General features: G+C 40.7%; 1 protein-coding gene across 1 annotated transcript in view; it reads left to right on the forward strand.

Moving 5' to 3' along the window:
* ITGA8 (integrin subunit alpha 8) overlaps positions 1-27,036 on the forward strand; it is a 201,830-nt gene that overhangs the window by 140,459 nt on the left and 34,335 nt on the right. Inside the window, exons 25-27 of the mRNA XM_031652474.1 lie at positions 5,213-5,318; positions 8,473-8,631; positions 22,830-22,958. Coding sequence (XP_031508334.1) covers positions 5,213-5,318; positions 8,473-8,631; positions 22,830-22,958 — 394 coding nt within the window. The remainder of the gene's footprint in view (positions 1-5,212; positions 5,319-8,472; positions 8,632-22,829; positions 22,959-27,036) is intronic.

Genomic DNA, 27,036 nt, shown 5'->3' on the forward strand with positions numbered 1-27,036 from the left:
CGATATATTTTTCTAATTTGGGTATCTGGTGAACGCTAGCTCCATAAAATGATTTGTAAGTATTCCTTGATCTGCTTTATTTTCTGGAGTAATTCATGTAGAGTTGGTATTATTTATTCCTCAAATATTTGGTAAAATTCAGTGAAGACTTCTGAGTCTGGAGGGTTTTGTGGGGATTTTTTTGTAGGAAGGTTTTGAACAAGTTAACTTCATTCTTAGACGTAAGGTTATTTATAATATATATTTCTATTTGAATGGGCTGTGGTAGTTTCTCATTAAAGGAATTTGTCTATTTCATCTAAGTTGTTACAGGTATTGGCATAATGTTGTTCATAATATTCTCTCACTGTCCTTTTAATAGCTGTAGGATTTCTAGTGATGTCTTCTCCATCATTATTGAAATGGGTAGTTTATATCTTCTCCTTTTTTCTTTCTTTTTTTTAACATTTTCTGATCAGTCTGGCTAGAGTTTAGTGATCTTTTCAAAGAATCCATTTTTTGTTTTATTAATTTTTCTTTGTTTTCTTTATTTTTTCTTTTCTTTTTTTCTATTTTATTGGTTTCAGTTTTTCTTGTTATCCTTTCTCATGCTTTCTTTGGATTTGACTTTCTCTCCCATTTCTAGTTCTTCTATGCAGAAATTTTATGTTTGACTGGAGACTTTTTTTGTATATAAGCATTTAGAGGTATAAATTTAGCAGCATACCAAAATGTTGATATGTTGGGTTTTTCGTTATAACTCAGCTTAAAATATTTTCTAGTTTTCTTTGTGACTCCTTCCTTAGTCATGAGTTGACTCACTGGAAGTGACTTGTTTGATTTACAGATATTTGGAGCTAATCTAGATGTTTTATTTTTGTTGACTTCTAATTTCATTCTCTTATCTCTCTGGATGAGAAAATTGCTATTTTTAAAAATCAGAGAAAAAAACACAAGCATTATTTTTTACTATCTTATTTTTATATCTTTTCAAAGCTTATAATTAATGTATATGAACTTTTGTCTCCTTCTTTAGGCTTAGTGTTTCTTAGTTTTTCTAGCCAAAAATAAGTTGAAACTGTTTCTTAATTCCAAAACAAATTTAAAAATTGGGAAATATTTCTATTTGTTAGGACATAACTAAATCCAAGACAACTAATGGCTGAATATAACTATCTTTATTCTCAATATCCATTTTATGAGATTAATATTTTCAATATTACTGTCATTACTTACAGTAAAAAAAAAGAAGGAAATTTCTATTCACTTTTGCCAATAATCAAAACAGATCATTAAAGTTGGGTTTCTCATATGAATGTGGTTACTTTAATAGCTAGATTAATGTCCAACAATTGGCCACAGTTTATTCACTAAGACTGTGTTAAAATCCTTTTTAGCCATTTACATAGTGAAACTCTTTCCTGCAAATATGCAGCAAAACATTGGTTTCAATGTTTAATACATCAAAGAACAAACAGCTACTGTTTGAAAATCTTCCATGTTCTCTCCCGGAAATTTCTTTTTTTTTGGTCCGTGGTGTTTATTCTGATGTAATTTATCATGCTTTATTTTAAGCAGTTTTTTATCTACTTTTTTTATAATTAAAAAATAACAAAAATGGATTTATTTATTTGAGTAGGAAAAAAATACTGAGAATTTTTCCATTTCTTTCAAAGCTAGATAACATCATCTTTCAGCAGATCTGTATGCATTTCGTGGTACAAAGGATCAGTTTAGCACATGTCTGTGAGAAGTAAACTTGGCCACAAGAGACAGCACCACATACACTGAGTTCATGAAGAGTAGTAAGATTGCAGATTTTGTAAAATAATCAAGATTGAATGGGTATGCACTAAGAGAGACCACAAACATGAACAACTGAGGTTTGCATAGGATACCGTCCGCAGCAGGTAGGGTCAAGACTGTTCCATACAATACGTGGTAGTCTTTGCTATTTGGGAATGATAGGGTTTGAAAACAAGGATCTGAAACAGGATTCACAACACACTACCAAATCCTCCGATTTGAATTTCCTGATTGCGTATATACTTCAACTTACTGAAAACCTAATTCCTTTATTCCAGAGAAATGAAAACTTAAGTTCACACAAGAATCCATAAATAGGGAGGGGGGAGGGGTGGCATTGGGAGTTATATCTGATGTAAATGATGAGTTGATGGGTACTGACAAGTTGATGGGTGCAGCACACCAACATGGCACAAGTATACATATGTAACAAACCTGCACGTTGTGCACATGTACCTTAGAACTTAAAGTATAATTTTTTTTAAAAAAAAAAGGCATCATAAGGAAAAAGAGATTAAGAAAGATGATGCTCAGGCTGCAAACCTAAAAAAAAAAAAAAAAAAAAAAAAGAATCCATAAATAAATCTTTATAGCAGCTTTGTTAATAATGGCCAGAAACTGCAAACAGCCCAAATGTCCTTTGACGGGTTGATAGTTAAACAAATCATGGTACATCCATCCCATAGAATATCATTCAACAATAAACAGGAATGAACAATCGACAGAAGGACCTTTAGGGAAGTATGCAGAGTCAAAAAAGCCAATCCCAAAAGATTGCATCCTGTATGATTCCAATTATATAACATTCTTGAAATGACAGAATTATATAAACGAGGAACAGATTAGTGGTTGCCAAGGGATATGGAGGAGACAGGGACAGAAGGAAGTGGATGTTCCTGTAAAAGGGGGTCTTTGTGGTGATAGAAGTGTTCTTGACTATGTCAATGACAATATTCTGGTTGTGATATTACATACAATATCACATTTTGGTTTTGCAAGCTGTTACAATTGGGGAAACTGCTAAATAGTACATGGAATCGCTCCATATTATTTCTTACAACTACATATGAATCTAGAATTATCTCAAAATAACGTTTAATTTTTAAAAAAAAACTAATTCCTTGCTTCTCCCAAAATGCATTTCTCATGTTTGTTGTTACCATTAACAGTACCCCAGTCTTCTTCCTATCTGAGGGTCTCACTGGGATAATGTTCTAGCTTCCATCTTAGGATGGAAGGGTATGCAGTGAGGGTTGTAAGATTACCACACTGGCTGTTCATCCTAGGCAAATTACTTCAATATATTCTATGTTGCTTGCTTTCTTCCTTCTTTCTAAAAAATTCACTTTGAAAACCATGAACACTGATTTAGTTGAGATCTTTAGAGAACCATTCTTTACCATGGTTTCCCTGGATTTGAAGTAGTCTTCAGAGGGTAAATAACTGAGTTTTGTGACCCATGCTTTTTAAATGATTTTGATATGATGTTTCGATAGATTATGTGTTTCTTCATAGACTTCTATTTGATTTTTTGTTACAAAACTATGCCAGGAAGTTTAAGTCATCCTCACTAAATACCACTGCAGCTTAGGAGCCCCGATGGTGCATTTTATATTAGAAATAGAGTAGCTGATACTTAGGATCCGAGTTCTAGATCTCACCTGCAACTAACCCTCTACTTTCCTGTACAACAGTCTTCCTTTCATGTATAAAGTGAAGGGTTTTGAAGATATCATCTCCATAGTACTGGTCAAGATTCAAATACGTATAATTCTATGAACCTAGGGAATTTATAACCAGTCCTGTGGATTGATAACCATAAAAACAAAAGTTTTCAGAGAAAATGTGTTCAGCTTCTGTGCTGTGTTTGTTCTCTATGCAAAATAAATAAATAAATAAAAGTGTCCCTAGAACCTCACAATGGACAATGGATTGTGAACACAAACTCAACTCTCTGTTGCCAAGCTGAAAGCAAACTCCAGCTTTGGGTGGTGAGATTGTCAAGACAGGAATAGAAACCCAGGCTCTCTGGGCTTCTCTCTGATGAAAGGAGTCTGTCAGGATTTAATCAAACCAAGTAAGAAAAGGGAACATAGCATAATGACAAACCAATATAAAGGTAGAAATGTTCGTGGTATCAGTCCAGCAAAGTTGTGCCCTGTTCTTATTTAACATTGCACAGTAAGGACATATGCAAAGAGCTATGCAATTTAGCAACATTTCTGTGGGTTGTCTGTTTTTAAAATGTAGTCATTCCTAGAAAACAATGTAGTCAAATTAACTTTGACCAAAAGCATTTGAGATGTTTTCCAATCATTTGTGGTACACAAACCAAAGAGTTTATCATAATTTTCCAGATGAAGAAAGAGAGATATACAGAAATTAAATTACTTGCCCTAGGGTCAGAATATAACCCAATAAATTTTGCTAACATTTGAAGTTGCCAGAGGCCATGTTAATTATTGGATACCTTCAAAAGGGCACTATGACATCTGATTGCCAAAAGAGATGTTTTCTGTTGAGGTTACTTTTAGTTGAAAGTCTAGGAATTCTTTTAAAGACACATTTTACCTAAAAACTGCTAGAAGACATTGGTTTGTTTTGAGGACTACCTTTCTTAAGATTTTGTAAAAATAACAACTTAGTTTGTAATCAGCTTTTTATATGAAATAATGTTATGTATTGTATGTCATTTATCCAATGCTCATTTTCTAGGTGTAAGTTGCAGGAAACAAAAAAATCATATGTCAAGTTAATATCCTACTTCCTTAATTACACCATTTAACTCTCTGTCTCTCTCTCACACTTGAGATATCTATAAGACCACTCTATAACTCAATCACACTTTATTTTGTTCTGGCTCTGGGCCTAGCTTTCCCGGGAAGCCAAAGAAATATAGGAAGGAGGAATGTACAATGACCACTTTTCCACTCTGATGACTTCAACCAGAAACTATATTTCCTCATAACTGGACATTTAACACAACACACAGCATCCTAGACTTTTTTAATCTGCAAAAAAGAGTCCCATTTCTTGATACCGCTTAAAGCAGGGATTAAATAACCACCCCCCCGCCCGCCCCAGCACACACACACACGTTCTCACATGTGAAATAGATGGATATATAGGTTTGGTTATTCATCTCAACTCAGGAACACTCTCCACTCTCTTCTTTAGTGCCCACGAGATGAGATGCTATAAAATAGTTGCCCTCTGGGCTGGAGAGCCTACAGTACCAGTTTCAGATCCTTCACCATGGCTGTAGTCATTCTACTGGATGTCACTTTCAATATTTTTCCCTGTAGGGAATATCTACTCAAATAAATTGAAAGCCACTTTCTTCTGCTTCTGTTAGTGTACTGTCCACTAGTAAAACATTCTTTACCTTGGCCACTGCCAACAATTAACAGGACATTTCATGTTGCAGAGTGTCACACCCTCCGCAGATTGTTCTACCCATTCATAACTGGGAACCAGAAGAGGAACCCCACAAAGAGGAGGAGGTCGGACCATTGGTGGAACATATTTACGAGGTAGCCATTGTCTATGTGAAAGTTGTGTTAGGGCTTTATTCTTAAGCCCTGTGCAAATAAATTCTATGTAGCATGATGATGATGATTATTATTTTGAGACAGGGTCTTGCTGTGTCTCCCAGGTTGGAGTACAGTGGTTCAGTCACAGCTCACTGCAGCCTCGACCTTCTGGGCTCAAGCAATCCTCCCATCTCAGCTTTCTGAGTAGCTGGGACTACAGGTGGACACCACCACACCTGGCTAATTTTTGTATTTTTTTCTAGAGACGGGGTTTCGCCATGTTGCCCAGGCTAGTCTCGAACTCCTGAGCTCAAGCGATCCACCCACCTGAGCCCCTCACAGTGCTAGGACTACAGTAGATAGCATTTTAAAAGACATCAGTCCAAGTTCTGAGCTGTATATACTGCCTAGCTTTGTGCTGTGATGCTATCATATTGCAGTGGGGTGTAGTGGGGTGTTCTGTTGATTAATCCTGGATATAATCACTTGTTCCTTAGTATGAGAGCCATTACATGGTGAAAACACTTTATCTTGTTATTGTTGTTGTCATTGTTGTTTTTAATTATTTCCGTTTTTAAAATATTTGGACAACCTAGACATAAAAATGGCTAGCTTCCTAGACATTACTTCATTTTTTCCTATATTTCAGATATCCTTAAAACCCACCCATCTTTTAAACTGAACGTCACCAACTAGAAGGTACTAGACAGAAAATATTAAGAACTATTCACTATTGTGCTAATAGATAGATAGATAGATAGATAGATAGATAGATAGATAGAGAGAGAGATATATATATAGATATAAAACCGGCCGGGTGTGGTGGCTCATGCCTGTACTCCCAGCACTTTGGGAGGCCAAGGTAGGTGGATCATGAGGTCAAGAGATCAAGATCATCCTGGCCAACATGGTGAAACCCTATCTCTACTAAAAATACAAAAATTAACTGGGCATGGTGGCGTAAGCCTGTAGTCCCAGCTACTCGAGAGGCTGAGGGAGGAGAATCGCTTGACCCCGGGAGGCAGAGGTTGCAGTCAGCCGAGATCGTGCCACCGCACTCTAGCCTGGCGACAGAGTGAGACTATGTCTCTAAAATAAAATAAAATAAAGTAAAATAAAATAAAATAAAATAAAATAAAAGCATATATAATATATGAGGTGGGAATATGGTACATAGATAAAAATAATTTTACTTTTCATCCAAAGAACCCAAATTGGAAATGAATATATTCTGAGATTTTAAATAGTTCATTGATTAGTAAAATATTTTCCAGAAGTGAACCAGTGATGCATAAAAAGGAGTTGATGTTCTTTTCCCATTTCAGGCACTAAGTTGTGAACAGGGAGAGGATCTGCTGACCCATCACCTGAAACATTTAAACTTTTTTTCAGTTAGAAGCCAACACAGATGGCTGGGCACAGTGGTTCCAGCCTGTAATCCCAGCACTTTGGGAGGCTGAGGTAGGAGAAGCACTTGAGGCCAGAAGCTCAAGACCAGCCTGGCCAACATAGCAAGGCCCCATCTCTAAAAATAATAATAAAAAATAACATAAATAATTTTCTAAAAAGAAACCAACATATAGCAAAGGGTTACTTTAGTAGTTGTTCAGGTTTTTGTTTGGTATTGCTCTGTTTTTTTGTTTTTTTGTTTTTTTAAATAAAGTCAATGCTAGCAGTAAAGAGTAGTTATTCCTATTTGTTTTCAAGGAACCAGGCATGGAATTTTGGTAAAACCATGTTCCAAGGCATTCCATTTGAGGTTCCTTCTCGACTAATGCCTTCTGTTCCTTTCCTATGTAACTCATGCCTCTAATCTAGTAATTCTGACTATGACTTTCATCTCAAGCTACAAGGGACATGAATAACATCCTCTAAGATTAACAATAAAGCCTTTTCAAAAGTGATGAACTGTTTACAAACGTGGGGAAGACGCTTCAACTCCTGGCAGCATCAGCATGAAACCCTCCGTCATCCTCCCAACCTGTGGCCCAGATTCAGGAGTCTTGTCCAAAGCTGGATCAAAGCTTTGCCTTAAGCTCTTTTGATAGCAAAAGGATAACACAGTCTCCAAGGCCACTCTGATTAAGAACCTCACTGGAAAAAAGAAAAAGGAAAAAAGCTGTCAAATAATAAAGTTGTGTGTGCTGGTTTCTGCTCAAGAATGGTGAATCTTTAAAGTATGAAAATATATTCAGACTCAGTCATTCTCAGGGCAGTTCTGCTTCAAATGTTAGCATAAATGTGGATCATAAAAGTTTAGGGTAGTTACTGGTAGTGCTAAAAGCAATCATCAAATATTCCATACATTGCTAATCCCATGACTCAAAATATACTATATCAACAGTTGCCAAACTTCTTTGATAAGATGAATTAAATAGGTCATCGAATAAGCAAAAGCAATTATCCATTGTTTTATAGATCACTATAATTTTCAGAACTGAGAAACAAAGAAAAAGACAGAAGAAAATCCCTGCTGACTTTAAAAAAACTGTAATAAATGTAAATGCACTCGGTGTTTTGGGCAAACAATTTTGTGTCCTCCAAGTACAGGATTCACGTGTTAAAAAACGTTCATCTCTTTATGAGATGTGGCCTTTCTTGCCTTGATATTTGCTGATGGAAACGGAAGGAGCTCAGCTTTGAAACGTGCACTTGAAATGAACTGTGGTGATCATGGACCCGCCTTGGCTCTTAATGGATGGACATTCTTCCAGAGGGTGAAAGAGAGTGCATTACATATGGTTGCAATTGACAGTCAGTAGTCAAGAAAGCGGAGGCAGATTTCAATGTAAAGAGAGAATCACTAAGTTTTGAAGGCATATAATCAAAATTAAAATGTCTAGCACTACGATTAAATTAACATAAATTTAAAGCCAGCATCACAGTTATCAGACGAGGGTAGTATGGTCCTCACTGAGGAAATCCACTCTTAGAGCTTCACAGATTGAAGAGTTTTCTCTAAACACCAGCCCACGATGCTTTCAGAGTGCTTCTTGCCATTTCGACTCTGAATTTCTTAATTTTCCATAGTCATAGTCCAGATGAGTTAAAAGCAATAATACATGCTTTTTAAAATGGGTCTAGAGTATATGGAGTTTGATTTCATCTCTCTGCCTTCTGCTGTGTCATTAGATAACATGCCACTTGTTTACAGCTGCACAATATTGGACCAAGTACCATCAGTGACACCATCCTGGAGGTGGGCTGGCCTTTCTCTGCCCGGGATGAATTTCTTCTCTACATTTTCCATATTCAAACTCTGGGACCTCTGCAGTGCCAAACAAATCCTAATATCAATCCACAGGATATAAAGGTAGGAGTCTGGTCTAATCAGTGGTTTTGCTGATTTTATTTTTATGGTATAGAAAAAATACAAACTGGGCTTGTTTAAAAAAGAACAGTGAAATCATTTTAAGTTGCTTCAATGATCATTGATCAGACCTTTTCATTTTATAGTTAAAACACCAAGCTTAATTTAAAGTATTACTCCTAAAAAACTTAAATTTCTTTTAGTTTTATTGCTCATGGTGACTTGTCATTTATTTCACCCATTTTAATAGGCACCTTTTATTTTTGGCTCAATTAGCAGCACACCAAAATCATAAATAGACATGTCATGTCTGGGAGAATTAGTATAAAAATACTATTTTTAAAGTCTTTTTGGTCTATTGCCAAATTTCGTAAGGGTCTTTGCCAAAAGAGGCTCTTCCAGCTGCAGCCCATAGCAAGTGGTGAACTGTGATAATTTGCCAAGAGCCATGAGAACTCCCAGAATGGAATGTTCTGGGCCCTATTCTTTAATTGAAGTTTAAAGCCTAGAGCAGTGCTTTTCAAACTTCCTCTGAATCACCTGGCTGTCTGTTAAAATGCAGGGGCTGGGGTTGGACCTCAGATTCTGCCTCTCTGCAAGCTCCCACCTCCTGTACCTGATGCCAGTCTGTGGGCCCGACTTTGATTAACAAGGAGCAAGGAGCTGATCCCATTCAGATTAACATCCAAATTTGGCTTTCATGTTTTTCTGGGAAAGAAAGAAATTAATTAGCATAAGCCCTTGAAAATGCCACATTTGTATAAAGAAAAACAAAAGACAACAACCTCTTGTAGTCAGATATTGTCCTTAGGAGAGAACTTCACGTAAGAACGAATGTTCTCCTAGTAGCTACCAGGACACGGTGTCTCTATTAAAAATGGCGCAGCACAGGCTTCATGGAATACCAACGCCACCAGCCAGGACACAGCAGGTCTGCCCCTACCTCGGCCAGTGGCACTGGGTCATTGCTCATTCTGAAAGGCATTCTTTTTCAACCCAACATGCCTTCTATTCAAAGGGAAGACTAAAGGGGGTTCATTAGTAAAGGACTTACGAGACAACAGCCTCCTTTATGTGAAAATAATACATAAGGCCACTTGTATTACACAAGATTCTTTAAAATACTTCCTTCCTGGCATTTTTTTTTTCTCATTTCCTCTCTGCTCTTCATTGAGATGATTTAAAATTCTTTAAAGGACAGCAGCTTATTGTAAAATAACATCTGCAAATGCAAATGTATAACATTTAAATAATTAACACTTTTACATATCCTGCACTGCATTTAACATGTACTTTCAGTCATAGATTCCTTGAGCACATGATTCTGCAGAGACCTCTAACTCTTTTTGAATGTAATGTTTAGTTTATATCTGACACTATTTATATATGTTTGTATATATTATGTAACTGGTTTAATGTACACCATGTTGGTTGTGAGTTATTTGTTTTTTTGTGGCATACTGTGACTGGGATAGTACTAATAGATGACTTGTCTTAAATGTTGACAGATTCTTGCAAACCAAGCCATAGTATATACTAAGCACCTGGCGTTCCCTACTCCCCACTTATTCTTTTTTTTTTTTTTTCTTTGAGATGGAGTTTTGCTCTTGTTGCCCAAGCTGGAGTACAATGGCGCCATCTCGGCTCATTGCAACGTCCGCCTCCTGTGTTCAAGCAATTCTCCTGCCTCAGCCTCCCGAGTAACTGGGATTACAGGCATGTACCACCACGCCTGACTAATTTTTTGTATTTTTAGTAGAAACGCGGTTTCACCATGTTGGCCAGGCTGGTCTCAAACTCCTGACCTCAGGTGATCCACCCGCCTCAGCCTCCCAAAGTGCTGGGATTACAGTTGTGAGGCACCGCACCTGGCCCCCACTTATTCTTTAATGTATAGGCTTGGACTAAAATTCTGTCTGAGGCTAATAAATTCTGTCTGAGGCTAATAATTTCTAAAATGCAATTCAATTATTTTCCTAAAACTTTCAATCTGTGGAAATTGAATATAAGATTTAAATACAATTTAAAGTAATATCTCCCTTAAATAACTAATCATAGCAATTTGTGAATTTTTGAAATTCTAAATTCATAGAGAAGTTGAAATGTTACTGCTTTCAGGTTCTCAAAGTACTTTCACCTACACTTAATAAATGCTCCAGAAAGTCTAAGGGAGCTTTTATTAATAGACATTAAAAAACAGATAAGAGAGTTTATATTAGTGGCTATAAATAATTGAGAGCACTGGAAATTATTCTCTTATGATGCTAAATAATTTTTTGGTGAAGTTGCTGTTAACTTACTTGGCAATTTAATTTTTCCTAGAGAATGCAAAGATCGTCTTTTCTTGATGTGACTTGGACTTCAGTGAAAAACAAATAATCTCTTCCCCATTGTTGTCTTCAACAGAATAGACCTGAGAAATTTTAATTTTAATAATCATTTTAGATTCAAATTAGCATGAAAATGAATTGCTGTTAAAAAAAACAAAAAATTGTGCCATAACCAGGCACAGTGATGTGTGTCTGTAGCTACTCAGAAGGTTGAGGTGGGAGGATCACGTAAGGCCAGGAGTTTGAGGTCAGCCTGGGCAACATCGCAAGACTCCATCTCTTTAAAAAAATTGTATAGTTAGTTTTATTTTTAGTAAGAAGCAGACAGAGGATGGGCTTACAAAAAGGAACAGGGAGGCGGCAGAAATAACATCTGTCAAGGCAAGAATTCAATTCCAGTATCCAATCTTACTTACCGGGGAAGTGAACTGAGGTTCAATTCCTGATTATTTGGTTCTACGGTTTCTTTATAAGAAGAGTGATATAGGAGCAAGTGTCTCATAAAACAGCTGCATCTGTGAGTAGTACATGTCTACAAGTTCTTCTCCCTTTCTGAAGATGGTCCAGTCCCCACTGCAGTAGCCCCCAAAATGTTGCAGGCCACCGTGGACCTGTAAGAGAGGAGCTCTCTCCCCAGCTTTCTCAAGCTGAGGGATTGGCCATTTCCTTCCTATGTTTTCCTCTTTAATCATTCCACTGATTTCCTTTCAGCAAAATCCCTTTCCCTTGTGTTCGGATACACTTTGTAGTCAACATCCCCCTTCCTTATGTGTTCTTAAGTTGCCCACTTCCCACTGGAAAAATGCTGTCTTCTTCATTACCTCTCCCTGATCCCTCACAGATCTCTAGGGAAACTTGCGAAAAACAAGCCAAACTTCCTAAGAAACATTTTAGAGGTCACACACTACAGGGATCCATTGCCACTAACTCTACAGCCTTCAGAACTGCCCAGATACGCCCTGAGAATCCCTATAAGCTCCCACATACTTCCTAATTTCTCTCAATTAAATCGATTTCCACCTAAATATCAGTGTTTAATGTAATGTACTTAACAAATGGATTTTCTTCTATTTTTTAAATTACTCATATGGCAGCAGTCCTGGACATTGTTATTTTTCTTACAAACACATACTTTGACGGCATCAAAGCCCTATTGAGGATTAAGTTGGGGTTTTGTGGACTGGCTTGAGAACTGAAACACCATTTAAAATATCATTTCTAAAGAGAAATGCATTCTGAATGCCAAACATCTAGCCTAAAACCTTCTGAAATACAACCAGTCTATAACCCGGATATGCACTGCAAATACAACATATCCCTGAAAGTCTTCACACGTAAGTCTCGGCATGTGATAAGACCCAAACGAGGTTCAGGTTTTTTTCACAGTGGAAACTGGTTACAGTTTGGTTATCCCAGCAAGTTACCCTAATGTCCCCAAAGTCAGTAGGAGACATTGACGGCTTTTGTAAGCTACCACTGGGATCATCCCGTAACCTGTAGCTGCTTTAAAAAATAGTGGTGAAAAGTTCTCACCCACAACCATCTCACTTGTTGTCCAAACACAGAGCATTAGCAACTAAATTGGGGTGGGGCAGGGGCAACCACACACAAATGCTTCTAGAGTTCTTATTCTGAATATTTGTCTTGGACCAGGCACATGGCTCGTGCCTACGATCCCAACTCTTTGGGAGGCTGAAGTGGGAGGATCACTTGAGGCCAGGAGTTTAAGAGCAGCCTGGACAATGTGGCAAGACCCCATTTCTACAAAAAATAAAAATAAATTAGCCAGGCATGATGACACATGCCTATAGTCCCTGGAGTCCCAGCTGCTCAGGGGGCTGAGGAAGAAGAATTACTTGAGCCCGGAAGTTGGAGGCTGCAGTGAGCTATGATCACACTACCGTACTCCAGCTTGGGCAACAGCATGACATCCTGCCTCTAAACAAATAAATAAATAAATACTTGCCTCATATCAGGATTTATGGGATTCACTCAGCTTGGTGTGTCCACACTTTCGAACCTTAGGGCATGAGGGAAGGTAGAATCAGGGATAGGCAACAGGGCGGGGGGCTGGAGGGGATCAGGAAAGGCTGGGTGAGCTGCACAACTGGGGTTTCCCCTGTGAGTTGGCCCCAGGGCCCAGCTGAGGTCAGCGTACGGGCATGGAAGTACCTTGGGGACGTCCCTTCCCACTTTCTCTTTTGCCTCCCAATGACAATGTCTCTGCCTTTGAGTTTCTGTTTCTCCGTTGACAGTTTCTGCTTCACAAGGTTCCGTTGGTGTTTTCTGTAAACTTAGGGGCATAAGCAGATGCCTGGGAAGGGTCTCCCTCCAGGCTTCAGGATCTAGGTCAGAGATAGAGGATTTTAACACGGCACTTTATTCACATCGTACCATCTACAACTTCTTGAAATGTTCAACGGTCTGCAGCATCCAAAGCAATCCATTAGAGCTAATTTTTTCCAGATCTTTCTTGGAAGAAAATTTTAAGAGTTGAGTCAAGTATTTCTCAACTAATCTAAAGCCAGTACAATAATTATTTCAAACTATCAATTTTCTTATTTGATGGGCTTTATCCTAGGGTTTGGAGAGTCCTGCACACAGACTGTGATCTTTAGATAAGATGAGGTTGAAAAAGTAAAACCTATTGAGGAGCCAAAAGTTTCATAACGAGTAAAGGATTCTTCTTTTTCTTTCTTTCTTTTTTTTTTTGAGATGGGGTCTGACTCTGTCAGTCAGTCTGGAGTTCAGAGGCGAAATCTCAGCTCACTGCAACCTCTGCCCCTGAGTTCAAGTGATTCTCCTGCCTCAAACTCCTGAGTAGCTGGGATTGGCACCCACCACCATACCTGGCTACTTTTTGTATTTTTAGTAAAGATAGGTTTTCACCATGTTGGCCAGGCTGGTCTCGAACTCTTGACCTCAGGTGATCCGCCCTCCTCAGCCTGCCAGAGTGCTGGGATTGCAGGAGTAAGCCACTGCTCCTGGCCTCTTTTTTTTTTTTTTTTTCAAAGACAGGATCTCACTCTGTTGCATGGGCTGGAGTGCAGTGGCGCTATCTCTGCTCACTGCAACAACCTCTGCCTCCCAGGCTCAAGCAGTCCTCCCATTTCAGTCTCCCAAGTAGCTGGGACTATAGTCATGTACCACCCTGCCTTGCTGATTTTTGCATTTTTTTTGTATAGATGGGGTTTCACCATGTTGCCAAGGCTGGTCTCAAACTCTTGAGCTCAGGCAATTCACCCACCTCAACCTCCCAAAGTGCTGGGATTACAGGCGTGAGTCACTATGCCTGGCCTAGGATTTTTCTTTAATTGGCAAGACTTTGTAATAGACAGCTAAGTGTGAGATGCAGAGGGAAAAGGCTTAGATGTGAGACCGTACCTAGGAGAGGAAGACCGATAAGATGCCCACATATAACCTATGTTAAGACTATGGAACACCGTTTTGGGCCCAAGTTCAAGAAAATAATCCTGAGATTAAAGTGGCCTGAAAGACTCTATAGACTAAGAAGAGCTTAACATGAGAGAATTACAAAATTACAGAATTACAAAAGCCAATACTGTTTGTAAAAACTGCTGTGAGAGCCATGGAAAGCTGGAGGTTGCCACCGAGAATGTCTCCTGAACCAGACCGGTCCCATGGGAAGTCCAAATTATAACCAGATAGTACAAACAAGGAAAGCAGAGACACAGAAACTGTCCGTTCATTAAGGATGAGAGGGCCGGGCGCGGTGGCTCAAGCCTGTAATCCCAGCACTTTGGGAGGCCGAGGCGGGCGGATCACGAGGTCAGGAGATCGAGACCATCCTGGCTAACATGGTGAAACCCCGTCTCTACTAAAAATACAAAAAACTAGCCGGGCGTGGTGGCGGGAGCCTGTGGTCCCAGCTACTCGGAGGCTGAGGCAGGAGAATGGCCTGAACCTGGGAGGCGGAGCTTGCAGTGAGCCGAGATCGCGCCACTGCACTCCAGCCTGGGTGACACAGCGCCAGACTCCGTCTCAAAAAAAAAAAAAAAAAAAGGATGAGAGTTTTGGAGTTGTGTTTTGGAATGAGTGGGCCCGCAGACAGTGGCTTGGCAAATTTGCATAGTTTTGTGTTATCCTTAAGGGTACTTTCTTCTTCCTGACTGCCTTCGTGTACCGGTTTTCCTTAATTCAGAATGCAGGCACTCTTGTTACTTCCTAGCACAACAGTTCTTGGTTCTCTTTCCCTCTCTCTCTCACTCACGCGCACACACACACCCCCTTAAAAATCAAGACATATGGCTAGGCACAGTGGCTCATGCCTGTAATCCCAGCATTTTGGGAGGCCGAGGCAGGAGGATCGCTTGAAGTCAGGAGTTCAAGATGAGTCTGGCAACCATGGCAAAACCCCATCTCTACTAAAAGTACAAAACTTAGCTGGGCATGGTGGTGGGCACCTGCAATCCCAGCTACTCAGGAGGCTGAGGCAGGAGAATCACTTAAACCCAGGAGGCGGAGGTTGCAGTGAGCTGAGAACGCGTCACTACATTCCAGCCTGAGTGACAGAGCAAGACTGTCTCAAAAAAAAAAAAAAAAAAAAAAATCAAGACATGAAAGGAAGAAGATTATTTAGTATATCTTTGCCATTAACTCCTGATTTCTTTGTGGAATCATTTTGACAGCCTTGACCACAGGAACCGTAATCTATGTCCTAGCTAAAGCATTATTTGATGGCTGTTACTTGCCCCTTCGATACTCAGCTGTCTTGTACAAACTCTCCTCCCAGGAAAAACAAAAACAAAAAAAACTTAACTGTTTATTATTTTAGAAGGTCTGATCAGGAGAAGAGTAGTCAATTTTAATTTACTTCCTCTCCGATTGTGACGTGCTAGTGACATCTATGGCTTACCTCTGGACCTGGTCAGTCTGTCCTAAGTAGGCTTTCTCCTTCTTATGGGAATGCTACCTCTGATAGAAGAATTGTATTCGCCTTTTTAAGAGTGCCTGAAGATCCAATTCTCGACCACCAAAAAGAATTATACAGTCTGAGATTTTTACCTTCTCTTTGAGATGGTCTTCAGGTTTGCATATATATTTTGGAATGTAAAAACACCATGTTCAAATACTAACAAAAGCTTCAACATCACCAGCAGAGTGAGTTGATTCTTTTAGTTATGCTTTGCATGAACTTTTCAGGAGGTTAAAAAAAGTGGGGTTTTTCTTTCCCTACAAACCCTCAACATTCATGTCTTAAAGAAAATTACATGGTGGACTGCCCCCCCAGGCTTGTCTCCACTTCGGTTTAATTATAGGCAAAGTACATGAGAGTTGTCTGTTGTTTTTTGTGTGCTAGGAATATCTGAAATCCAAAAACAAATTACAAACAAGAAAAAGATAGTGTGCATTGCTTTTGTTTGGGTTCACAGGGCCCTTAATCTGATTTCACCCAACTACCTTTCTTCAAATGCCGCATTTCCGACTGTATTGCACATTCTGGCTGCACAGTATCCCTTTAATCCATAAATTTAAACTTATGACACAGTGAAGAGTTTGGTAAAGATTATGAAAATAGAAAACTCCTGTTGGGCTAAATTCTGAGTAGCAGCTGTAGAAAGAAACATGTTTACCAACAATTATTTCCTTATGCAGAAAGAAGTCATTTTCATTTGTTCTGCAGAAGACACTTTAGTGGTTACCACCAGCTTCTCCTAGCACTTAACAAATTGTCCTGGGAACTGTCTGCCTATCATGGATGCTAAGAGGCTAGCGTCCTCCACCCTCAGTGGAAAACCATGGCCTGGAGGTTCATTGTCAACTGTGAAAGAGGCTCCAAATGTTCATGTAGAAAATGGGCTTTAACTGTTGTTTAGATTTCTTGGGTAACTTCTTCCTTTTTGCTTTCTTTTGTTTTTAAATAATTTCTGGAATGTCATTTCAGAAAGCTGGTTTGCAAGCTATTTGGAGACCTTTTGACTATGGTGTGTAAGAGTGGCATTCCTCTATTTGTAAAACAGTGTCGCAAAATACAGAGATGTATTCCATCAACCTCTGCCACACGACGCTGTCATTCTCTAGCTCAAAGTAAGCCCTGTATTTTATTGAGAGACCACTTACAAATATTTGTGAATGACGATTTACCCCAATAGGACATGTTCTTTATTTGTACACAAGATACATCTGATGAAACCACACCGGAAGTTAAAGAGTTTTCTTCGGGGTATTGGTTTTTGTTTTCCTGGAGACAGCCTCACTCTGTCGCCCAGACTGCTGGAATGCAGTGGCACTGTCTCGGCTCACGGCAGCCTCTGCCTCTCAGGTTCAAGCAACTCTCCTGCCTCAGCATCTTGAGTAGCTGGAATTACAGTGTGCACCACCAGCAGCCCAGCTAATTTTTATGTTTTTGGTAGAAATGGGGTTCTGCCATGTTGGCCAGGCTGGTTTTGAACTCCTGGCCTCATGTGATCTGCCTGCCTCAGCCTCCCAAAGCGCTGGGATTACAGGCGTGCGCCACTGCACCCGGCTGTTCGGGCTATTGTTTTACCACTACCACTACTATTACTGCTTACTGCTAATAATAATAATAATAGGCTATAGCTTGGGAATAAAGAGTCAGTCTCTCATTTTTTATAGTGCCTCTTCTCTGTAGTTTGGTTAACTACAGAGTTAACCTCTGTAACGTAACTGTCAATGACCTATAAAAGAATTCACATGATTCATCTCAAAGCACAATCTACATGCACGCCCACATAGTATATGATAGAAAACATATGAGAAAATTTTAGCAAGCGATTTCCACAATTCTTAATTTTCTGTCTAAGCTCACATTTTATCTTATGCCATAAAAACTGTTCTATCAGATCCTCGATCATTGAGTATCTGTATTAGGCCATTCTTGCCTGGCTAAAAATACCTAACACTGGGTAATTCATAAAGAAAAGAGGTTTAATTGGCTCACGGTTCTGCAGGCTGTACAGGAAGCATGGAGCTGGCACCTGCCTGGCTTCTGGGAGGCCCGAAGGAGCTTTTATTCATGGAGAAGGCAGAATGAGGAGCAGGCACTTCACATGGTGAAAGCAGAAGCAAGAGAGAGAGGATGGGTGGGGCAGGGAGTGCTACACACTTTTAAACTCACAGTGGAAGCTCACTTAGCACCAATGCGATGGCCAAGCCATTCATGTGGGATCCATCCTCGTGACCCCAGCATCTCCCACCAGGCCCCACCTCCCTCATTGGCAATTAAAACTCGACATGAGATTTGGGAGGACAAATACCCAAACCACAACAGCAACCTAGATCAACTGTGGGGCTTCCCCTCCTCCTTATTGTGCCAGGCTCTTCCATGGTTCTGGGATGTCCCAGCGCCCACAGGGTTGGGATATCCAAGGCCTCCCCTCAGGTCCATGCACTCCACCTCCCAGGGTTTCTGCCACTGGTCTTCAACAACACCTCAAACTACCCTGCCTCCAAGACATTCAACTCAACTTTCCTTTCTCCTCCAATTCAATCTCCTGTTTTTATGATGGTCTCACTTGTTCTCTTCAAGAAAATTTTTCTTCCTTGGTATAAATGCTTTCTCTGACACAGTTACCCCAACCCACTTTCAGGACTTCCTCTGGCCATACCTTCTTTTCTGCCAAGCCTGGACTCCACGATGCGTTACTTGAAACACGCTTTTACAAGCCCCCATAACCTCCTGTTCCTAATATCCTTCCAAGCCCCTGCCCTGAAAATCTCAGTCATGCATGCACAGTCCCACAGCCTGGCTTCTCTACCTCATAGCCTGATGGCGCCATGACAGATGGATGTCAGCGCACGTTCACGGAGCCACCAGCTTCGCAGGGGCATCTGCCATTGTAATGATCGCTCCTCCCCATCCTCCTCGTTGCCTTGTCTAAACCTTCACCACGCTCTCTGTCCTTCCTAGGCAATAGCTCTATCATTACTGTTAGGAATGATCCATTTCCCCATCCCAAACCCCTCCCCACCTGCTAGGGTTAGGCTAATCTCACCTTGAATTATAATCCCCATAATCCCCGCGTGTCATGGGAGAGACCAGGTGGAGGTAATTGGATCATGGGGATGGTTTCCGCCATGCTGTTCTCGTGATAGTGAGTGAGTTCTCACGATATTTGATGTTTTTATAAGTGTTTGGTGGTTTCTCCTGTGTTCATTCTCCCTCCTGCCACCTTGTGAAGAAGGTGCCTTGCTTCCCCTTCACCTTCTGCTATGATTGTAAGTTTCCTGAGGCCTTGCCAGCCAGGCAGAACTGTGAGTCAATTAAACCTCTTTCCTTTATAAATCACCCAGTCTTGGGCAGTTCTTTATAGAGGTGTGTGAATGGACTAACACACCACCCCAGCCTTCCACACACCTCCTAATCATCTCTCTTCCATCCTCAATTTCTTTCCAACACTTCCAGAGAAAGGAGGATTATTCTTCCAGCTCCATGAATTAACTTTGCTACATCAAGTATCCCCATTTCCCGTATCTTCAACCTCTTCTTCTCTCCTTGGGCATTCCTTGGGTTCTATAAACTTTGTTAAATTTCTCCCATCTTCAAAACAAACAGTAAATGCAGTAATTTCACTCTGTATTCTCTTCCAAGAACGGACCTCTTTCCCCTTCCATTTACAGCCAAGCTGTGCTTGCTATCCCTACTTTTTCATTTCTCATTTACTTTTTTTTACAATTTTACATTTTTGTACATTGTTCATAATTTTTATGTTAAAAATACTAAATGTTCATCATAAGAATATATCAGCTAATATGTAAAAACATAAAGAAGAGCATTTTCAATATCTAATAGTGTTACCACCTGTTTACTGTTATTTTTTCCATTTATTTATGCATTAACTTATTTTTCCACTTCATCCGTAAACACTTTACTATTATATATATTGCCAATGAATAAGGAGGCTTGGCCAGGCACAGTGGCTCATGCCTGTAGTCTCAATGTTTTGGGAGGCTGAGACAGGAGGATCCCTTGAGCCCAAGGGTTCAGGACCAGCCTTGGCAACACAGCAAGACGCTGTCTTTACAAAACTGAAATTCACTAGGTGTGGCAGGATGTGCCTGTAGTCCTAGCTATTTGAGAGGCTAAAGCAGGAGGATCAGTCTGCGTAATGAGCTGCGATTGTACCCACTGTGCTCCAGCCTGACAGACACAGTGAGACCCTGTCTATAAAAATGAAAAATAAGTAAGGAGACCCTTTTAAAATCTATAACATTATTATCATACCTAAAAAGAAATAAGCAAAACTCCCTTAGTATCATCAGATCTCCACCACTGTAACACTTTGAGGACCGCCCTTCCAGATTATTTCTACTTATAGATCTACAATATCAGATACATCCATTTTTATTAAAAATACAATCTTACTACATATGCTGTTGTAAACCTGTCTTTTCCCTTGCAAATATATTGTATCTTTCTAAATTCCAATGGAGCTTCATGTCATCATTTTTAAAACCTGTCCAGTAGTCTTCTGTATAAATATATCATAACTTATTTAATCAGTAATCTGTATATGCCTACAAAGTGTTAAGCTACTGTTTTTCTTCTCTGTTATAAATAGCGTTGCTACAAAGAGCAATATTTCATTTTCATGCCTTATTTGGGGGACAAGGCTCACCTTGTCTCTGAGCCATAGGGAATTTAATATAAAAACAACAGAAGGATTTAATTTTGTATCTTTTATAATAATTATCCATTTGTTAAAATCCATTAACTCTTGAGCTACTGCAGTTAAATTTCTACCTCCACCAATCTCTTCTGATAAAATGACATCTATAATTTTGTTCTTTTGTATTTTTATTTTTTTAGGAGCAGGGCCTCACTCTGTTGCTCAGGCTGAGAATTCAGTGGCGTGATCATAGCTCCCTGCAGCCTTGAACTCCTGGTCTTAGATGATCCTCTTGCCTCAGCCTCCCAAGTGTCTGGGACTATAGGCTTGTACCACTACATTGGCTATTTTTTTTTTTTTAATTAGCAATGAGGTATCACTATGTTGCCTAATCTGGTCTCAAACACCTGGCCACAAGCCAAGATCCTCTTGACTTGGCCTCCCAAAGTGGTGGGATTATAGGTGTAAGCCTGGCCCATAATTTTTTTTTAATTTAATTTTATTTTAAGTTCCAGGGTACTTGTGAAGGATGTGCAAGTTTGTTACATAGGTAAACATGTGCCATGGTGGTTTGCTGCACCTGTCAACCCATCACCTAAGTATTAAGCCCAACATGCATTAGCTATTTTTCCTGATGCTCTCCCTCCCCCTACCCCCTACCCCGACAGGCCCCAGTGTGGGATGTACCCCTCCCTGTGTCCATGTGTTCTCATTGTTCAACTCCCACTTATAAGTGAGAATATGCGGTGTTTGGTTTTTCTGTCCCTGTGTTAGTTTGCTGAGGATAATGGCTTCCAGTTCCATCCATGTCCCTGCAAAGGCCGTGACAAAATTTCCAAGTTCAGTGCATAAAGGTCTTTGCCCTTTACTCCTCTGCAGGATTTGGCATTCTTTGTCACTGTCTTATTTTTGCAAACTTTCTTTTCCTTGGGCTTCTATAAAAGCCACACTTCCCTGGATTACCTCCTACATCTGATCTCCCTGCCTTAGCTTTCCTCTCCAGATTATCTTCGTCTCCCTGTTTCCTGGGAGGCTCTAAGTGACTCTCTGCTTTGTGTTTTGCATTTTCTCATCTGGCAATGCAGACCAGCTAGCAGGCAGTTGAGGTGCAGCCGGATAGGCACAGATGGGCCCCAGACCAGGCATGCAGAACATCAGAGGCGTGGCGAGTGTGCCTGTGGCTGTCAGGAGTGGAGAGCAGGTTAGCATGCTGGAGTGGGGGACCTAGGGTTCTTGGTCAGAGAAGAGGCTGGAGAAACCGGCCAAGACCAGCACGTGAGGACCTGTGTGTGCCACGCTAGGGAGTCTGGACTCCATTCTTCTGTTTGTCTGGTAGGTTTTTCCAGGTTTTTATGACATACCGAGCACTCTTATTTCGTCTTTTGTGATGCAGCCTACATCTGCAATGTAGAAATTTCTTTTCATCATTCCATAGAGATGGGCATACTATTATTGCTCCTGTGACTACAAAGAGAAACTGTGTAAGAGAAATCATAATTCTCAAGGGTGGGAGTGGGGTGCAGAAAATTAGGTCTTTGTATTCAGTGGGTCTAAAATAAAGAATGTCAGTGGGATATTCTGCGTGATTTACTGGAAGTCTCAAAATATTTATCCAGCCAGCAGATGGACCCAGCATGGAACCTGAGATAAAATAGTAAGTTCTAGGACATTTGCAAAATAAACTCGGGGCTGAAAACAGACTCCACTGTGGCACAGTGAGCACGTAGCATGCTTTGGAAAAGTCATTTTCATCAAGGCAGAGTTTTCTCCTAAAGGAGTGCAGGAACGTGGGGTTCAGCCATGTGGAGGTTGGGTCCTTGACCACATCAGGCTGTTTCCCCAAATGAGGTTGGCACCTCACTTTTCTATCACCTCAGGATTCATCTCCCCATACAGAACATCCCTCAGTTTAACTGGCCCTGTTCTACAATGAGAAGAAAGTAATGAGAGAAGGATGGCTCATGTCTGAAATGTCACTTGCACGTTTTCTATCCTTATGGGGAAATGACTTCTGCTTCACATCTTCTCCTTGCAAGATAAACTTCCCAGGAATGCATTCCCCATGCTTCATGAATTCTTGTCATCGAAGAGTGGAAAAGCTTGTTCTTTGTGCGTGCAGGTCACGTCACTGTCAAACACACTGCTGGTAATCACATGACTGGATTCTCATGTGAATCATATTCCACTCAGAAAAAAAAAAATTTGCCTAGAGTTCAAGGCTAATGAAAATGTAACAATTGTTCACGCAATTGTGTGTGGCATCTCCCACTTTCTTTTGCAGCCTGCTGCCTCCCCGGAGGACACCCCTGAGCTCAGCGCCTTTTTGCGAAACTCTACCATTCCTCATCTTGTCAGGAAGAGGGATGTGCCCGTGGTTGAATTCCACAGACAGAGCCCTGCAAAAATACTGGTGAGTTATGCCAGTGTGCATAGAACTGAGGGAAATGAATGGATTGGATAGAACTCCCAAATACAGATGGTTTTAACTTCAAGGATTGTTCTTAGTCTCCTTCACTGCTCAGATATTCCTAACATTTTTTGGCAGTATTTATCTCGATAATGAAAAGCAACTTTCCTGTAAGAATTAAGGAGCACTTGCAATATAACCTTTTCACTTTTCTAAAGCTGCCATGGAGGCCACTTTGGAGAATAATGGTGAAAACATCAACTGTGGCCTTCAATCCATTTCAGGAACATACAGTTTCCGTTGTTAGTCTGTGCATAGATGCTGGGCTGCGGTAGTTTGAAGTGAGCGTGGACCCTTGGGGTTTTGCACCTGTCCCAGAATCTCAGAGTCTTCTGATTATCTGGAAGAGGCAAGAATGGTGCGTTCAGGGCTGGGTATTTTGGCTCACACCTGTAATCCCAGCACTTTGGGAAGCTGAGGTGGAAGGATCCCTTGAGGCCAAGAGTTTGGTACCAGCCTGGACAACATAGCAAGACACAGCCTCTACTTTTTAAAAAAGAATGCTGTGTTCAGGTTTCCTGGGCCAAAACTCCTGCTAAGTCTTAGCACTGGGGTCTGTGGCAGCTTAAGCCTGAGCTTAGTCAGCGCTTAGCAATACTATCTTCAGTGTTCATGAGGCAGCACTTTTTTTTTTTTTTTTGAGAGAGAGTTTCACTCTGTCACTCAGGCGAGAGTGCAGTGGTGCAATCTCAGCTCACTGCAACCTCTGCTTCTAGGGTTCAAGCAATCCTCCTGCCTCAGTCTCTCGAGTAGCTGGGACTATAGGCACATGCCACCACGCCCAGCTATTTTTTGCATTTTTGTAGAGATGAGGTTTCACAATGTTGGCCAGGCTGGTCTCAAACTCCTAACCTCAAGTGATCTGCCCACCTCGGCTTCCCAAAGTGCTGAAATTATAGGCGTGAGCCACCACACCTGGTCAGAGTCAGCGTTTTTGATTTTATTCTCCACTCATCCTATTACGGCAGCTTCTAGTGCTTTATGTTTTCATGTGAATACACAGCCTCTTCCCTGACCATTCACCCTCAAAGTGAATGCCAGGGTTTATCTGTCCTCTGTAGACCATCTCCATGGAAAGTAGGAAGCTACATGCACATTCTCCAGCTATGCAGAAGTAACCAGAGATCACCTCAGAAGCTAATACCCTTCTCAAAAGCAAGCAAACAAGGGAAGTGGGGATGATGAACAGGTACAAAATATAGTTAGATAGAATGAATAAGATCTATTGTTTGATAGCATAACAGAGTGACTATAGTCAACAATTTATTGTACATTTAAAAATAATTAAAAGAGCATAATTGGAACATTTGTAACACAAAGAAATGAATGCTTGAAGTGCTGGTACCTCATTTACCCTGATGTGATCATTATACATTGTATGCCTATATCAAAATAGCTCATAAACCCTATAAATATATACACCTACTATATAACCATAAAAATTAAAAAATATATATATATAAAATAAAGATAAAGCAAGAAAACAAACATTCCGTGCTTAGAGCAGGGACAGGCTGGGAACACTGGGTCAGGTATTGGGGGGACAGACCAAGCAGGTACTTCTTGCCCCAAAGCTGCAGTTCAGAAGCTCAGTCCAAGATGTAGTGATTTGTGGTGATACTGAATCAAAGGCCACAGTGATAAGTCCAGGGTTGTCCATCCAAAGAAGCAAGCCAAAGAGAGAGACCTGGCTGGGCGTTGTGGCTCAGCCTGTAATCCTAGCACTTTGGGAGGTTAAGGTGGATGGATCACCTGAAGTCAGGAGTTCCAGACCAGCCTGGCCAACATGATGAAACCCGTCTCCACTAAAAATACAAAAAAAAAATTATCCAGGCGTGGTGGCAGGCACCTGTAATCCCAGCTACTCAGGAGACTGAGGCAGGAGAATCGCTTGAACACTTGAACTCGGGAGGTGGAGGTTGCAGTGAGTTGAGATCATGCCACTGCACTCCAGCCTGGGGGACAAGAGTGAGACTTGGTCTCAAAAAAAAAAAAAAAAAAAAATGAGAGAGAGAGAAACCCTTGGCAGAAGGCCTCAGGGCAAATGAGTAATAAGAAAGGGAAGGTGGAGGTAGAACTGGAAAAGCCTGAACCAAGGAGGGTGCTAGAATTCTTTCTACAGGGGCAGCAGTCACAGTCCTGGCTGGGTTGAAAGCCTTCAGACAACTAACCTACCTATGCTGCCGACCCTCTCCAGAGTGGCTTCATCCCAGAAACTTTGAATAGCTCCTAGACTTGTCCAGGTGCCACAGTGCACTGGCCTAAGGGAGCATCCTCCTTCCCTCCCTGTCTGCAGTCCTGACAGCCCATTAGGGTAGGTAGCATGTTTTGGTTTCTCAGTATTGTTTTCTCAACATGTAGCATAATACCAGCTCATCTGTTGAGCAAACATGTGAATGACACAGTGAATGAACTCATCACAGACAATACTGATAGCTTTTGGAATCACCGTCTAAAATGCTCCATGGTGTGCCCTTCTATGTGTTCTTAACCTAAACGCTCTTAATCCTAAATCCAATTATAAGCCAATGATATATTGCAAGCCATTTAAAAGATAGTGTTGGTAGTGACCAAATTCATTAGCCTCCGGACCTGCTGAATTCAAAATAAAATGTTATGACATAAATAAATAAAAGCAGCCATTTTTTATGACAACATTCAAGGATGCTTTGAGGACTAGAACTGCTCCAGCCAGTTATGACACTGAAATAATTTAAAGTAGCTGTCACTGAAGAAAGGAAATCAGTGCTCAAGAAACTGAATCCCCGATTTTCTCATCTGTAGAATGGAAACCCATATGCTTGATTTACATAACTGAAAAATTAAAGTTTAAGAAAGGATTTGCAATTCCCCCTTTGCTCTCTGTCTCCCTGTCTGCCATGCGAAGAAGGTTTTTGCTTTTCCTTCACCCTTTCCCCGTGCTTGTAAGTTTCCTGAGGCCTCCCAGTCCTGCTTCCTGTACAGCCTGTGGAAGCGTGAGTCAATTAAATGTCTTTTCGAAAGAGAGAGAGAGGAAGGAAGGAAGGAAGGAAGGAAGGAAGGAAGGAAGGAAGGAAGGAAGGAAGGAAGGAAGTGCAAAAGATAAAATGTAATGACAATATGAATGAATGTTAACAATCAGTTGCCCCTTCAACTAAAGTGGAAAATGCACTGGGGATAAATAGTCTTCTACTCTCTCAGCCAATTTAGTGGCATCTGTGGGACCTGTGTGTGCTGTCACCGCTGGAGTGCAGTGACATGATCTCAGCTCACTGCAACCTCTGCCTCCCGGATTCAAGTGATCCTCCCACCTCTATCCTGAGTAGCTGGGAGTACAGGTGCCCACCATCACGCCCGGCTAATTTTTGTGTTTTTTTGAAGAGATGGGGTTTCACCACATTGGCCAGGCTGGTCTCAAACTCCTGACCTCAAGTGAATGTCCCGCCTGGGCCTCCCAAAATGCTGGGGTTATAGGTGTGAGCCAGCGCATGCAGCCTCAAGTAAATGTTTACGACACTGTAATGTTTAAGAAACATAAGAGTCTGGAATCCATATACTATTCCTTTTAGGATAAATTAATAAAGCTTTGCATATTATCATTTTTAAGAAGCTTCCATGGTGTACAATAGAACAGAAAACAATTGATATCATTCTCAGCAAACTAACACAGGAAACGGAAAACCGAACGCTGCATGTTCTCACTCATAAGTGGGAATTGAACGATGAGAACACGCGGACACAGGGAGGGGGACATCACACACCACGGCCTGTCAGAGGGTGAGGGGATAGGGGAGGGATAGCATTAGGAGAAATACCTAATGTAGATGACGGGTTGATGGGTGCAACAAACCACCATGGCACGTGTATACCTATGTAACAAACCTGCACATTCTGTACATGTATCCCAGAACTTAAAGTATAATAAAAAAAAGACATCTACAGAATTCTAATATGCACTACCAATGGGAAAATCCTTCTGAAAAACCAATGTCCAAACCTATGCAGTATTAATGATTTGAAAAATCAAAGTTTGACCAGGCGT

Source organism: Papio anubis, chromosome 11 (genome assembly GCF_008728515.1).
Source record: "Papio anubis isolate 15944 chromosome 11, Panubis1.0, whole genome shotgun sequence".
In the NCBI taxonomy this organism is placed as follows: Eukaryota; Metazoa; Chordata; class Mammalia; order Primates; family Cercopithecidae; genus Papio; species Papio anubis.